At 33.4% G+C, this 17,842-nt stretch overlaps 1 protein-coding gene across 1 annotated transcript in view; it reads left to right on the top strand.

Moving 5' to 3' along the window:
* LOC145692534 (protein takeout-like) overlaps positions 1-16,300 on the top strand; it is a 41,014-nt gene extending 24,714 nt beyond the window's left edge. Inside the window, exons 4-6 of the mRNA XM_081767841.1 lie at positions 1,105-1,238; positions 8,886-9,035; positions 16,146-16,300. Of these exons, the coding sequence (XP_081623967.1) occupies positions 1,105-1,238; positions 8,886-9,035; positions 16,146-16,300 (439 nt within the window). The remainder of the gene's footprint in view (positions 1-1,104; positions 1,239-8,885; positions 9,036-16,145) is intronic.
* Positions 16,301-17,842: the final 1,542 nt, after the last annotated feature.

The following is a 17,842-nucleotide window of genomic DNA, read 5'->3' on the forward strand; positions in this document are numbered from 1 at the left end:
TAGTAGTAGTAGTAGTAGTAGTAGTAGTAGTACAAAAATTGTATATGACGTACTTAAAAAGTTAGGTTGCATGCGTAATTCCTCTAGTTTTTTGACTTAACGTACAGCAGACGTACAACTGAAAACGCATGTTTTGTAATGCTTTCCGTATAAGTGTTCCATCTGTACGTTCTTTCCATATGAAACAATATACCTATAGGCAGTCAGGATCTCGCATACAAATGGATGTATATAACAATTGCTGAGGAATGTAACATAACTATATGCATGTGATATACGGAAAACTGTTAGATGTCAGACATCCTGCAAAGGTATGATGTAACAACTAAAGGCAATGCGTATGTAGTATACGGATAACGTATGTTCCATACTGATTTCTATAGTAAGCAAGATGATTCCGTATATTTTTATAATATACCGCTCAATCGCTGTCTGCCGCTATTCGGAGAACGGATTTTTCTCAGTGCAGTAATAACAGTAGTAGTCTTGGTATTGTGCATATTTTAATTGTTCACCTTGTTTCGGACGATCTCCTCTTGAATAATTGACCCTTTCCGTTTTGTCAAATGAATATATTGATTTAAATATGTGATCTAATTTCAGCTTCGCGACCTGAGAAGTTGTAATTCAAATCTCCGTACGTATTCAACAACGCTGTTTCACCGCAACGAACAAATTATTCTTTGCACCACAGGAACGCGCGAAAGATTCATCAACAGATTCAATAACCATAGAGAATATAATTGTGAATCACTTCCTGCTTAGCCGAATAATTACAGCACCTGTTTTCTTTGTACGTGGTCACGGTCTTTGTTTTCCGGCAGGAGCATATTTAATCAGGAGCATATTTAACATATGTAATTATTCACGTATCCCTATATTTTTCTACACTATAGGGCGTACAGTTCGAGAGAGAGAAATCGTAATATTGTGCATTAGGCTTTGTTTACTACACTTTGAAACAGCCTAGCAGCATTAAGCACAATGATAGGTGTGCAGTCTTGCACTCTCTTCTATCTGTGATGCTACGTATTTTAGAGGCCCAGCTAAGATAATCTAACTTGACCTGTTTACATACTAAGGTTTTGTTCTTCTAAATTTCAGAGTCGACCTTGAGAATTATTATTTCGAAATTAACACAACTGTAGATGCTCTAACTTTCCGAGGAAGATATGATGTCAATGGAAGACTAATGATTTTACCCATTCAAGGGCATGGAAATGCTACAATTAATATCCGTAAGTAAAATGTGGTAGGTGTAAGTCCAAAGGCTATACGAAAAGTTTTTTTTTTTTTTTTTTTTTTTGCTGTAAAGCAGTTACCTGAAAAAGAAATATTAGGAAACTTCATAAAAGAAACCTATTAAGACTATCCAAAATGTTGTTCATCCGTTGCGATACTTTTCTGCAACTTTAAAACCAAAGACTGAAACCAAATCTAAAGTAATTTTAGACTTGTTAAAACCATAGCATTCACAGAAATGTCTATGACTTCTACATGTTAAAAATGCTGTATATTGAGGTACGAGCATTGCAATGATAGCTTCCAGAAATTAACAAAAAGGCGATAGAATTTGTTTTTCATAAAATATAGACCTTTAAAGATGTAGAGCTCTAAATTCTAAAACATAGGAAAATATTTTTACTCTACAATTTTAAAGTATTGAACTTTAGGATCTCCCTCGTGGCTAAGCGGTTAGGGTATGAGCCCTTGTCATAAATCACGATTTCGATTCCCGGCAGGAGTTCGTGTGTTTCGGATCACACATTAAAATATAGATCCATGTATCATTCCCCGCTGCTGAACAGAACGCGAAATTCACAAACAAAATCAAATTAAATTTTTAGCTTTAAATTTGTATAAATGACGAGGAACATAAAAAGTTGACATGATATGAACCTAGAAAACCATTATTCAAGCTTTAATACGGTGCCTTTACATTTGCTGCATTTAATAGTCAGAGAGCAGTTTGATTTTACATCCAAAATTTGCAGTCAAACACGCAAATGATATACTAATTAAAGAGGATCTTCATTGATAAAAGATCGACATCTCAATTACAACATATATAAATAATTTTGGTGGTGTTTTATACAATAATGAATGACGTGTGCGCAATTGGCTTCCCAATTTCAAATTTCGACTCGAGCCCAAAATTAATCGTTTGGTTTTTGTTTATTATTGATTTATGTTTTACAGAAAAAAAATTTCGTTTTGAGAAACTTCAAGACATATTTACAAAATTAACTTTGTGAGGGGGCAATTGTTCACAATTTTTAAATTTTGATTTGAAACAAGACTATCCCGTGTCGTTTGTTTGTTATTGATGGTTTTGAAGAAAAAAATAGTTTGTTTTGGAAAACGGACTAAAATACTTACAAACTAATGTTGGGGTTTCGCAAACTTTACTTTCGTCTCTCAAATTTCAATTTCGATTAAAAATCCAAGTCGATCGTTTCCATTTTGTTTGTTATTGTTTCTTTTGAAGAAAAAATCGTTTGTTTTGAAAATTATAAATTTATATTTACACTTTCATCGCCCTCCACTGTCAAATTTTGATCCAAATCCGAAGCCAAGCGTTTCTTTTTCGTTTGTTATTGATCTTTCTTGAAGAAAAACTATTTGTTCCAAACCTGGTGATTATTTCCAAGAAGAAACATTTTGTTTCCAAAAATCATAAGTGTTAACAAAAGAAGTGGGTGATGAAACTGCACACTGGCCTCACTTTCAAATTTCAATTGGAAACTGAAATTAGTCGTTTGCTATTCCTCTGTTGTTGTTGATTCTTGTAAATAGAAAGACGTTTGTTTCGATAAATGCAAATCTACAAAATAAATCTCTGATATGACCAAATCCATCCTTCTTCCTTTACATACAACTTCTGATTCAAAGCCAAAATCAGTCATTTGATATGGGTTTGTTGATTATTTTGAAGATTAGTACCGGTAGTTTGTTGCAATAAACACTACGAAATGATTTATGAAATGAAGTTAATTTAGGTCATCTGTTTCTCCTTTATTTTGATTGTTATAAAGAAAAATAAAAAAAAAGATACATTTACAAAAAGATACATTTCGAAACAAACTTCACACTGCTTATTCTGCTTTTAAATTTCGATTCAAAACTCAATCAAATCTTTATTTTTTTGTTTTTCAATTACTGCTTCGAAGACAAAATAATTTCTTTCAAAAATTGATAAGTCATTTACAAAATGAAGTTCGGTTGGCCAAATTCACATTGGTCTTTCAAATTTCAAATGTTGATACAAAACCAAATTCAACCATTTATTTTCCATCCGATATTGAGTGTTTAAAAAAAATAAAAATAAAAATGCTTGTTCTGCACTTCAAATTCCGATCAAAGCAGAAAACGGTTAAAAATGAATACAATATTTGTTTGTCTTTCGCGTTCTCATCTGCAGGCACGAATTGCACTATATGGCAACGTCGCAGATAAAAAACCGTAGATTAGATTACTAATCTATCAGAAAATTACATGGATTCTTGCCAAATGACAGTTAAAAGTCAATACACGTCGACACTAGCACCACTTATTACCTTAACAATCGATGTAACTGTTTAATGAATTTGTAGAGCAATGCTATTGGATCCAAGTTAATATACGATGTTGCCACATAGTGAAATTTTGAATGCCCATAGTGGCTGAAGGAGGCCCCTGAAGGCATTCCATTATACAATATTTTCGCTTTATTTTGACCTGTAGAATAGTGCTCTGGGGTCTTTAGGCGCCATTTTTAGTACACTATATATATACAGACGGGGATCCAAGGAGAGGGTTATATTGGCTATAGCCCTCCCTTTACGCTCAGGTATATATTCGATTAAATGATCTTCAATTCTACTTTCTTTACACTGGAAAATGTGGCAAACTATGGTTTAGACATTTCCTTGAACATATCGTGGATCCGCGGCTGTACCTGTATATATATATATCATAAATGCTTATTTGTGCATAATATCTTGCTCAAGGGAGGTTTGAAACCTAGAAGTGAGGTGAATGATTTTTATATTATTATTATTACTATTACTATTATTATTATTATTATTATTATTATTATTATTATTATTATTATTATTATTATTATTATTTTTATTATTATTATTAATATCATTATTATTAGATATGACATACTCTGAGCCATTTCATAACTTCAGTTAATAACTTATTTTTATTGCAATGATTAATAATAACAAGTGGAATTGTTTCCGTGATCATATTTGATAGTATTATTGTAAAAACAATAAGAAAAAGTCATACTTTTGTAGACCGTAATTTTCACAAAGAAACAAACCAGAATTCAAAATTATGAAAGAAAAAAATATATCTGAGTTCTGTGGAGTTTACTTAAAAAATCAAGGTCTAAATTCAAAGCGAAATTAACAAATTGTCGAGGGAGTCAAAATGACTGCATCGGACAGTCTAGGTAAATCTTTTGTCTGGGGCATGTTAATGTTAAACAAGAACACATTTTAGTATGAGTTTTAACAAAGTAAAACGTGGAGTGAATCTTCCACTCAATTCAGCGCTGATTTTTTATTCTTCTTGTTTTCCCTGAGAAAGTAGGATCTATGCTTCTCCACTGGGTCGCACTAAATCCCATTAAAATTTGTAGGTAAATTTCTCAAGGTTTATTGTTAACCCTGTAATTATTGTATATGGTACTGAATGAAGTATGGTACGTTTACTAAAACTAACTTTATGAAACAAAAAACACCTTTCTAATGATATTTCAGATATAAAATTCCATTAAAAGTTACAATGAATCCCTAGTCCGTTCCTAATGTTTCCATGTTGAACGCCAAAAGTCACGGCTCTGTTTGTTGATCAAGTAGCTAGCGAACGTATCTTTGATGCATGAGGTTGTGTAGTTTGATTCCCGGGGAGTGAGCCTTGAACGCAGTGCAGTGGTTCAGATCCAATTTTAAATTTTAGTTCTCGTTCTGGAAAGCATCGCTATGAAAGATGACGTGAATACATATCAGTCAATCAACCAAACGAAAAGTCTCATCTCATGTTCAGGGAGCTTTTCAGTAAGGAGCGCTGCAGATTCTATACTTCACTTTATTGAAAGTTAAGGTAAATGAAATTTCAGGACCCAAATTCCGTTTCCATACCTGTTTCTAAGACACAATTTTAAAATATACATTTTTAGTTCAAAGAATGAGACATCTGACGCTTCTTTCACAATGAGGCGGCGATTTGCCGTCGCCGCTAGCGACAGTTTGCCGCGTGAGAAGTGTACGCTTTCATATTACGCGGCTCTTTGCCGCGAATGAAAAATATGCTAGCAGGGTTGTTGTGCAACTGAAGAAAAAAAACCTTGTGACTCTTGTCGTGTTCTGGTGGTTTCAATGGACAAACGCAAAAAAGTGCCTTATTTAAGGGTTCACCCTATATTAGAGATGTATCTCGAAGGAAATTTTTCTATACTGTTTCCATAATTGATAGACTTGAGCAAAATAGCGGCCAGGTCTGGATATTTAAAATACCATCCCGCCCAGACAGCAATTTAAGCTTGCTGCAAGTTGCCACAAGCTTGCTGTTGCAAGGTCAATTAGCTTGCCGCAAGCTATACTATGCAAGCCAATTAGCTTGCTGCAAGCTTGTGGCAAGCTAGTTAGTTACATCTGGGCAAGGCTTGCACAAGCTTGTCTTCACAAGTTAAACACAAGTCAAATTCTCTCAAACGCAATCCAAGTATAAGCGTATTCTCATCAATGGCAAGCTTTATTAAGCTTATTGCAAGCGAAAACACGCCAAACAAGTTATATGGAAGCTTGCAGTAAGCGAATTTAGATAAAACAGTATGAAATCAGTATAATTTAACCGTCTGACTAAATCTATGCTACAATATATTTTTCCCTCCCCTTCCCAATTATTGAAGCAAATGCACAATGGTGAAAACACCCAAGTCTCGTATCCGCTTCTGCAAAACATCAAAATAAGCACAATTGTTACTTTTAAGTTGTGCCAAGCAACGCGCCGTTGCTTCTTACAAATATCTAATACATTCCTATATTAGCCGCGAGTATTTGAAATTTCTACCTTCTTATATAAAAACGCAGAAAAATGTTTATACTTTAAACACAGCATTCAGATAAAGTTTATACTGTAAGTTAAACTTGAAGTTTATATCAAAATATCTGCAACAGTTCTGTATTCTTTCGCAAAATAAGTAGGCTCAAATCTGCTGCCATCTATGTTCACATTTATGCTTTATACATAAATACTATAATTCGTTATGCCTCATGGTTACCGAAATATGAGGAAATAAAGAGCGACATTATAGGTACGTGGGACTAGAGTACTAGAGTACTAGACGGCACAATTAAAAATATAAGTTTGTCCTTTATTCAAGCTGAATGCTAACAAGACGCTAACAACGCGAACACTACCTTGTCGCCGAAAGTTAAGAGGGCAGCGTCACGTGGTTTTTGAGAACAACTGAAAATCGAACGCGCGCTGGCTTTTTACTTCAATCTAAAGAAAAGCGTCTCGCAAGTGAAGCGTGGGTTGCCCGCACTACAGCTTGCGCTAAGCAGAAATAAGCTTTTGTGTATAAGCCAAAGCGAAATAAAATCAAATAAAAGCGACAGGCAAGCTTGCGGTAAGCAAACATGCTGTCTGGGCGATATTCAACTATGGTGACTGGGAAAACCAGGATAAAGTCTAAGAACAGTCGGTGATTGAGATCTATCCCAGAATCAAAAGGCAACACTTAACCACTGAGCTCAAGGCTGGTCTGTAGATATTATTATTATTATTATTATTATTATTATTATTATTATTATTATTATTATTATTATTATTATTATTATTATTATTATTATTATTATTATAGTTATATTTCGGGTTTATTAGTTTGTTTTAAGCGTTCCGACTATTGACTCGAGTCTCTTTAAAGCACTGCTTCAGTCATTGAATTCAAGGGACTATTCAAGGAATTACACCCATAGAAGTGTTAAGAGTTATAAAATATATAAAATACGGTATGTTTGTCAAATATCACATAATCAAGGTGATGCTAAGGTACATTGCTAAGGTACAGTATTATTACTAAAATCCGGATTGCGAATTTTTCTCTAACAAAATATATATAGCAACATAGTACATAAATATATAGCAAAAGACTATAAAATGTGCAATATTGTTGAAATATTTGATAGTATATATATTTTAATTTTGGAGCACAATAAAGTTATAGAATTACAAGCTCATTTGCCCAGCGCTGCCCGCACATATATCCCATTCTTCTATTAAATAAATAAAATAATTTGTATTGATTTGGACATTTTTTAATCAACGACCTATGGATTCGACACTTGGGTAGTATGGGTCATTTTCGATTATTTTTACATATTATCTTTTCCCATATATTGTATGTAACAAGTTTGGTTAAAAGCACTCCAGGTGTTCTAAGCTAGAACATAACTACATACACAAACACACTTCACACACACACACACATTTATACACATATATATATATACGTAAAACACACACATATCCATCTTATCGCAACCACTCTCTACTCTTTCCTGGCAACACTTGCTACCTCTCCCAACACCTAAGCGGCACTTTGCCGCCTATATGTAAAGAGCTCCATTGCTTGCAAGTCTCGCTTCGCTATACGCTGCAATTTGCCGCGCCGCTTTTTAGCAGGGAGAAGCGGCTGTTTTCCTCGCCGCGAAAATTTGCGGCGACCGCCGCGCATATATGAAAAGCTCCATTGTTTGCAATGTCTTTCTACCTTGCGCGGCAATTCGCCGCCGCCGCGCGCGGCAGTTCGCCGTCAAATGGGAAAGGGCTGTTACCCTCCTTGCTACAGCTGTTCATCCAGCAAATGAATCATATTCTCGCTCCTTGGGGCTTATGGTGTTCACCTCAAGGAACTAGGGACAGAAGTATTCACAATTCAACTATGTTTCTATTAAGTACCATTAAGTACCACACATATTGATTAGACTCTGCAAGGCTTGTCACACAAATTGGATCGGTAGGGTAAAGACATTACTAGTATTTCCCAACGATAAATGCTGGAAATACAAAAAAAGGGACTTTGGGGGGCAATCACCCCCTCCGCCCACTACGTGAATCCGCCAGTGAAGTGAAGTGATAATTGATTTACATTCTTATACAAAAAAAAAAAAAAAAAAAACTTTTAAGAGTTTTCGAAACATACATACATAATGAAAATGTTCTACATTGAATGTGTTGTTTGAAGACAAATTTATGTTTTTTTTTTCATTTTTGTATTGTATTATTATTGTATTACTTTATAATCATAAATTAATTACTAACGCATTACACTGAAAACAATCCGCTATCCGGACAGTAATATACTACACAAATACACAGAATCGTCTTGCTTACTCGAGAAATCAGTACGGCATACGTTATGCATATGGTACATACGCACTACCCCTAGATGTTACATCATACCGTTGTGGTATGTATGACATCTATGAGTCTTCCGTATATTATATACGTATACGTATGTCACATTCGTCAGCTATATGTTATACTCCGTTCATTTCTATGTGAGATCCTGACCGTCTATATTCATACGGAAGGTACGTATAGATGGAACACTTATACGGAAAGTATTATAAATCATGCGTTTTCAGTTATACGTTTGCAGTACATTATGTCCAATAACTACAGAGTTTACCCATGTAACATACGTTTTTGCTTACGTCATATACAATTTTTTCCTCAATGTACTTTCTCTCCATACACAGCTTTGTTCAATATTGAACTTATTCAAATTAATAGATCATTTTCGTAATAGATGCTTTAATTTTACGTGCAATTCCACTAATTTACACTTTCTTCAGTAAATTACAAATGTTATTGTTTTGCAGGTGACGTTGATATGTATCTAAAGTTTCGATTTGAGCCAATACTGAAGGAAGAATCTACTTATTTACGGATGAAATCTTCGAAGCTGCACATTGAAATTCAAGGAGGAAATGTGGAATTTTCAAACTTATTCAATGGAAACAAGCTTTTAGGTTAGTACAATATAAAACCTAAAGATAGTATTTTCAAGTACAAATGTGGTGAAGGCACAGATGTATCAATTTTCAGTTGTAAGTTATTTGATGAAATGAACATGTTTTACAATAATTATCATTGACAAATTATGTATCACTTATATATATATATATATATATATATATATATATATATATATATATATATAATTATTTGTTGTTGACCTTTTTCGATCGGTATTACATCATAATATTTAGCTTTCAAACATGATAATGAGTAGTGTCAGAAAGAATGGGATGAGTGTGTGACAGTATGATTCCTACATGTAATGACTGTAATGTTTGTGCATCTACAGTATTGAAGCTGATATATATCTGAAATTGTTTTGAAAAGAAAATCAAACTTTAAACTTATGTAATTTATTGATACATACTTTACAAAGATGGAGAAGGCTATTTCTGGTTTGAGGTAACGGATCCGTTTGGTAGGTAGCAGCACACTGCAAGTAGTTCTATAATTTTGAGCGTTGAATTGAAGGGAAAATAATTGTTGTATGTGTAAGAGAGGTCATATGGTTCAGAAAAATTACTGTCTTTCGGTACGGGCTACGATTATGCACATTTAGACATTAGTTATGGTTACATCCAAACAAATAAACAGCATGGACACAACATACATCACATTGCAAATAAAAGGTCATCCGTCATGTTGCTGGACTCCAATATTTGGGTACCATAGAGGATAGAGGCCTGTGCATGTGATAAAAGGGTATTCTATTTGAATGTGTGAGCCCATCGTCTTTATAAGTACTTGAATGGACAGTACAACATTCCGCCGGGACCATAATCATATATTTTTTCAATATTTGCATATGGTTAAGAAGCGTAAATATGGAGTACAGCAGCATCGAGTTGAAGCCGAATAACCAAAAGCTATACAAACGACATCCTTCCATGGATACATGGAAGTTTGTAATGACTCTGGATGAGGTAATTTAGTATTTGAATGTAATAAGAACAGAGTCATTCGCTATTGTTTCTTTTATTACAGAGGTCGTGCTGAATGAATATGTTTGTATGCACAACGTTTCTCACGTGGCTTTATGGTTGCTACTACCATTGTAAATGTACGCTATGCACTGTGGAGAAAAAAAAACTAAAATTAATGCAGCTAATTACCAGGGAATAACTTTGGAGCCAAATCATCATAAAATTTCATAACCAAGTTGTGTAGTTGTTTACAAGGAGAAGACGTACAGTCCTATGGCGATGTCAACGATGACGTACACGTAGCGAATAGCACGTGAAACAATAACTATTTTGATCTCTTTCACAAATATTCCTGTTAAATTTTTTAAGCCTCTTCCGTAGATTCCTGTAGCTTCCCGTTTTTGAAATCAGCATTGCAGCGTTGACAGCTATGCACATTTGATGGTCTTTTAACATTTTTCAAGAGGAATTTAACATACTTGATTTTACTCTGGTTCAACGATTTTTTTTTTTTTTTTTTTTTTTTTTTTTACTGAAACGTAGGTTGAGAATGATACCTAACAAATAAAGCTTATAAGTCAAGTACAACTGCTGGTGGCATTGCTGTATTTCTAAGTTGGTAAAGTGCTAAATTCTATACCATCGATCTGAAATGAACTTTTGTAGTAACATTTTGTGCATTCTTACCGAATTTCTGGATATACTTTGACACACACACGCACACGGTTTACAAAGTTACGTAATCAAATATCAAGAACAACGTAGATATCACATAGGTTCAGCCTGTGGAAGACTCTAGAACAGAAACCCTGAACGTTTAAAATCATTGAAGTGCCGAAAATTCTTTTTAAAGTTAAAAACGTGTAAAAGAGTATTCCATGTTCAATTTCTGCTTTGTAATATTTCTGCAGTATATAGCTATTACTTAATACTGATATTTTAAACTGGTTTGCATTACTCACAATTTCTGTTATTTTAATTGTTTCTTTTCAAAGTTTGATTTAATTTCAGAGAATTCTACATTAGAGATGCAAGGGCTCGGAAAAAAACTCGGTTTTTTCTGCTTTGCTTTTTTGCTTGGGAAATTTTGGGCTTTTTTCAAAATACTGCTTTAAATTGATAAAACAGACTTTGTATCGCTTCTCTATAACACAAAAAATCATTTAATTAGTGGTTGATGCTGATAATAATATAAAACATCGAAAATAAACTATGAATTTCGAAAAAATATTTCAAACAATTTTTCTTCAACATATTTACATTATGAATTCCACAGGATTAACCAATGTATATAATAAGAATTTTTTAACCTCCTATATACAAAAGTAAGCAGAGTTGGCAAGAACCGTGGTTGTTTTTGAAAATGCCGAAAACCCGTTTTTTGGGGGATGTTTTAAACCAGGCTTTTTTGGTTTAAACCAGGCTTTTTTGACTTTGATTTTTTGCTTTATGTATTTATATTACATATTCACAGAAATAAGTTTTTTTCGCCTTGATGTTATTATGCAACAGCGGGGTTATGCCGGAAGAACCCCCATAAGCTTAAAGAAGTGCGGTCAGTAAATTTCTTAAGTTGAGAATCTCCCGCCCTAGCCATTGGGAAAATCCTGTCATTACTTGAAATGTAAGACAATAACGGGGAAATCCTGTTATTGCTTTGCATGTAAAATTTAAAGGTCAACGTACCATAATCAGTACGCTAAAACTGAGGTATTAAATTACAAATTTAGTACCGGTACGTAGATATCATTGAAAGTCCAATCCAAGCTAATGTTGGAAGCTACGTAGGCAATCGATAAATTTTGCCAATTTCTATCAATTTATTTAAGCGATATTGGCTTCTTTATAAAACAACACGCACTTAGGCATGCAGAAATATACAATTTGGTTTGTTTCATATATTTAGGCTTAACATCCTCACGAAATACCGAGGTTATCAAGGAGAAGACTTTCGCTTAAACTGACATCCGAACCGCTACTTGGGTTACGCATGAAAGAAGGGTTGTGGTTCGACCGAGAATTGAACATGGGACACCTTGATTAAAAGGTGAAAGGGAAATAAAACTATTGCAGGTGGTTTGATATCTGGAAACGTCACCATGAAGTTCACACGATTCGCATTTTTCATTCTTTTTATTTTTGTGGTTTAAACCAGTTATTAAAAAAAAAGTTGGTGTTAACCAGCCAACCCTAAAAGTAAACACTTCTTTTTAAAGAATACACAAATAACTAGCAAAATAGTATGTAGTATTTTTACTTCAAAATATTCCATACCCTCTTTTTGAAACAAAATAAAATTAAAATAAAACATAAGAGAAATACTTAGATTTATATGATACACTTAAAGGCTGAACATCTAGAGCTTTTGGTTCTGTATATTCTTGAAATTCTACAGTTAAGTTTTATAGAACCACCATCACAGTTTACCCAATCCTCAAGTTTTCTGAATTTTTAACAAGAGGGATTCAACATATCATTACGGAACTCCCCCCACCCCCCCAAAAAAATACTACGGAATATATTTAAGTTAAGCTAAATACAACTGCACAGCAAACATGACTGAGTGGTTGGCTTTTGCGCTTCTATCGGGAAGTCCGGAATTCAACCAGCATTCGACCATTCTGACAAAGCTTTTCTTCATTCCATCTGTGAATGTAGAAATAATGCGTGTACTGTGAGTTGGGCGACTTCCTTCTTTATTGTTTTTAAATCGTTATTATTACTAATTACCAGCAGTGACGGTTTTGCGAAGGTTAGGGGGGCGGTCTTTCGGACTGAAGCCCGTTCCCCAAAGTTACGGAATGTCTGCAACAAACGAAATATCTATTATTTATGCCTTTACTCATAAACTTTAAGCTCCCGTCAAATAAAAATTACGAATGTTTAAAAAAACTAAACATTAGTAAGAAACCCTTCCCAAAATACTTTTCTAAATCCGCCACTGATTCTCAGTATAAAATGATTTTTAAAGTTGTATCCGGAAGATTATTGCTAAACATATAAACGAAGCAAAATATTAGTTATGCCTGTACTCATAAACTTCAAGCACTTCCCAAATAAAATTAGGATTTTTTAGGAAACGAAACATTCAGAAAAACCCCTCCTAAAGTACTTTTCTAAATCCGCTACTGATTATTTGTATAAATTGGTATTCAAGGTTGTGTCCGGAAAATTAATGCTAAATCACTTCACAGCTACAGTATAACAGAAATGTGGAAGTACGGTTTGACGGATATATTGAAAAACGTACGCTTTGACGGATAAATAGAAAAACGGTCAAGTTTAACTTTTGCGCTAAAAGCTAGAGTACTAAAAGCTCTTAGAAATGAAACACGGATGACAAACTAGAGAAGAAAAAAGATGTCGATAACTCAAAAGTTAAAATAAAGTTAAATAGCCTCTAAAATTACCCTCAAATACTACATTCTTCATGTTAGCTTTAATTCGTAAAACATGTGCTCCATCCATCTTGATGGTGAATTTCAGAGCGAAATATGACATTCAGGTCATGGAATTCTTATCTAACTATAGAATATACTATAAGAAAGCTATTTAGATAGAAAAATCATGAGGTTGAAAAAAGCCAAAATTTCCAAAATTCTCGTTTTTTTCCCAAAAAAGCCGGCTTTTTATGTGAAAAAAACCATCGATTCAAAAAAGCCGGCTTTTTTGCATCTCTATTCTAGACTACATAGACTACATAGACTTTTTGCATCTCTATTCTACATAGACTTTTCCACTATAAAATTGTCTTGAAAACGGAACGAATAAAAATCATCTTAAAGTAATTCAGTTTTAAATTTTGCCACTGTTTTATACCATGATAAAAGTATATACAATATATTACGCCAATAAATACTAGAACTAAAAGTAATTCATTTTAAGAGTTACACTTTGTTTGTAAGACGTTTAAATTTGGCTGTTCGTTAGCAACTTTACATTCAAAGTTGTAAATTACACCACAATTAAAAGAATTTCAAACGCACAATATAACCTCTGTATATACCAACGTCACAGGAAAACAAATAATAACTACGATTCATTCCTGCTTTCTTCCTCCTTCTAACTAATCGTTTCTATGTTGTTTCGTACGTAGCATTGGTAGCACTGGTTGAGTATGGTTAAATAATTACGATTTTTGAGTCACTTTTTACCAGACTTCCGCAATATTTGTGAATGAGGAAATTACACAGATTCTCTTTTAAAATAATCTGATTTTTTTTTCTACTTCATATACAGTAGGGTAGACCGAAAGAAACTTTTCACTTTTTTAAGTCGCTATACCGCGGAAATGTTGCCTTTGGTACTGAGTAGAAAAATTAAGAAAAAAAATTGAAACAGGTTAACATATTCCGATCGCGCATCGCAGTTAAATTTTACAAAAAAAAAAAAAAAAAAAAAAAAACGAATGATTTTTAATTTCTTTTGTCTTATAAATAAATAATAGATAATCGATTCCATGATTTATTTTCTGTAATATAAATTGTATTAAACTGTAAAAATAGTTATTGTGTTTTTTAAATTCACAACATAACTGACAATTATTTTCCAAAAAATAACATTTTTCATTTGGATTATTTCTGTTAACTGATTGGTTTTCTTTCTGTTTATAGTAACTGTCATGATACGTAAAAACAAGCTGCACGATCCTGTACTCAGTAACGGTACGAATGGACGCTCTTTGATATTTTTTTTTTTTTTTTATTTTTCTTGCTACTATCCCAGCAACTTTTGAAAAGCTCACTTTTGCATTGTTCGTTTGTGGGTACAATCATAGTCTTTCGTGAAAACAACACCGAAATACATCTTCATATGTAGACAGTTTTGTTAGTAGCAAATCTCTGGGATGACCAAAAAGAGGACACTCAAAGAAATCATCTTCGAAGCTGCCATTGTAAAGCTACGAAAGATCACCCCATTGAATGCAACAACAATACTAAGCACTATAATTCAAGATTATAAAAAACAACTAATACAAATGTAATAACACAGCTAACACTGAAGATGACTTCTGCACAGCGCCACACTTAATCACTAAGTGAGGAAATGACGAGGACATGACGTACACTTAATCACTAAGTGAGGAAATGACGAGGACATGACGTACACGGAATGCGTGTCAAAACTTGCAGCGTTCAGCATTCAGCAACAATGCTCGAAAACTCTCAAAGTCAATCTGTCTTGCAGAAGGGGAAGGGAAGTGGGATTAAATCCAGTAAATTATCGGACTGCGGTGAAATATTTCCCTGTCAATCTGCTTGTTTTTTAAACCAATCATTTAACTCATTTGTGCAAAATTACCCCAGACATAAAGTATGAAAAAGTTTTTTGTAAAAAAAAAAAAACGTTTTCAGTAAAGTTGTGCGATTGGAACACATAAAACAAAACAAAATAACACACTGTAACTATTTTTACACTTTACTACAATTTATATTAACGAAAATACATCATTGAATTGATTAACTATTATTTATTTATAAGACAAAAGAAATTAAAAAATCACAAGATTTTCGTCATTTTTTGTAAACTTTAACTGCGATGCGCGAACGGAAGATGTTAACCGATTTCATTTTTTTTCTCAATTTTGCTAATCAGTACCAAAGCAACTTTTCCGCGCAATAGCGACTTAAAAAAAAGTTGTTTCGTCTCACCCTAGTCTACAGAGTGAGTAACAATACTCACTCTGTATATGGAGTAATTTTGTTATGTTACTCCATATATTTTGCTTTGTTAGATCCCCTTGAAAACCGAGATTCAGTGACTTTTAGACAAATCTGTATAAAACTCGGGATATACAAAGTCGAACTTACAAATTAAAAATGTTGTACATTATTACATGTATAAATTAATTTATTGCGGGTGTTCTCTATAGGGCTAGATCAGAATTTCCGCATTTCTTTCACTACTCGCACGTAAAAGTGTTAATTAGGAAATAATTAGCCACAACTTGTAACACTTTCTTCTACTAATTTCTTTAAATAAGTTACACGATAACCAATAATAGTATTTTAAGCCAATAGAACGTGCATAGTTAAATAACTCAACACAAACTCAACACGACAAAAATAACTTAACGAAATAGTTTAGGAGAATTATTACATATACGAAAAAATAAATGCATTCTTTGTCTCATTTCAGGAACCACATTAAACAAGTTTATGAATGAAAACATTCTGATTTTATTCGAGTTTATGAATTCGTCAATCGACAAAGAAACTGGGAAGATAATAGGAACCATCGTAAATAGTGTATTCAACAGCACTGAAGTCGAAGAAATATTCATTTCAGATTAAAAAATAGTAAGCATGTATGAACTTATATGAACGGTTTTCCAAGTTACAAAGAAAAAAAAATGAATAAAGAGTGGATTCACACTAAAACACGCTAATGAAGATAATGTTTCAATATACTTTTTTTTTCTAGATGAACTATGGACAAGAAAAATCTTCTATGTTATTGAGATAGAATAAATAAATGAATTTGTTATTTATATTTTGAGAAACAACGTAGGTAAGACACCAATTACAAGTTTGAAATACTTCTTAAATGATGCTTACCTCATTTTTGCGTACATATACTCATCATACATACATATGTTATCATTACAGAATAGGCTGTACAACACATTTACAGAGATGACTGCTAGCAGTTTTGTTAGAATGTCGAAATCTTATTGTGGGATCGTTCTCCCGACTGTATGTGTCTAGCATATTCGTTTTCTGTGGGAAAGACTTAGATATATTTTCATTGGAAGCTCTTGTGGTCTCAATCCCACATGTAATATACAAAGGATGTAAGTGATATATTGTCGGAGCTGCTCCAACCAACAAAGTACTATAATAGGCCTAAAGTAATAATAATAATAATAATAATAATAATAATAAGAAGAAGAAGAAGAAGAAGAAGAAGAATAAGAATAATAATAATACAATTATTGTCATTTCTCTTCCTACAAACAGCTAGAAGGCCGCTGCAATACTATCTAAATTATACAGGGTGTCCTGCATAAAACCGGTATACGCCACGTACTAGTTAAAGATCTCTAGTTAAATTGTCTGTGTGGAGACAACACTTTCTCGAAAGTTGGCTCCACTGCATTTATCGGTAACTTGAGTGCAGCAATGTGTTCTTGCGTCAGTTGTGGAAGCTAGTATTTTTGATTTGTTTCAATATGTTATGTATTGAATCAGTGCTTGTGGTAATAAAGGCCATTTCTGACAACAACGAATTGATATTGTGGAATTTTACATAAAGACAGGCTTCATAAAGGAAGGTAAAAAATGTTTCAAAAGCAGTATCCTGATAATAAACTGCCAACGAACGCCATTATTCAAGTCCTGTGCAAGAAATGGAGGGTTGTAGGATCCATTCAGAGAATGCCCATCAAGTCGATAAGGAGGTTATAGCAGCAGGTTGTTGAATCACGTAAGGGAGAATGGCGGTCAACTAAGCAAAAATCGTTATAATCTAGCTCGTAAAGCACGAAAAGTTTCCACGATAAGTCAATCCTATAGGTAATTCTGTCTAGTTTATTGTGACCAATTTCAAAATACATATCTTATTTCATTGCCACGCTGAAAACGAAAATAGGAGCATACTAAATTGACCGTTATTTCGCACACGGTTGGGTAATGGCAGTCAGTGATTTCTCTATGCTTTACATATGGAAAAAGAACTTCAACACCATATTTCAAATTTATTTATTAATTTTAGAATAGTTGGGTATCTACATGGACAGATAATAGACCGCAGTTTCGTGTAAAGAAGATCTATAAAGCTACTTATTCATTGAATTTAAATATATTTTTCGTCAACTCCTTGATATATTTGAAATA

The sequence above is a fragment of the Thermobia domestica genome, chromosome 8 (genome assembly GCF_964235325.1).
Source record: "Thermobia domestica chromosome 8, izTheDome1.hap1.1, whole genome shotgun sequence".
NCBI classification, from domain to species: Eukaryota; Metazoa; Arthropoda; class Insecta; order Zygentoma; family Lepismatidae; genus Thermobia; species Thermobia domestica.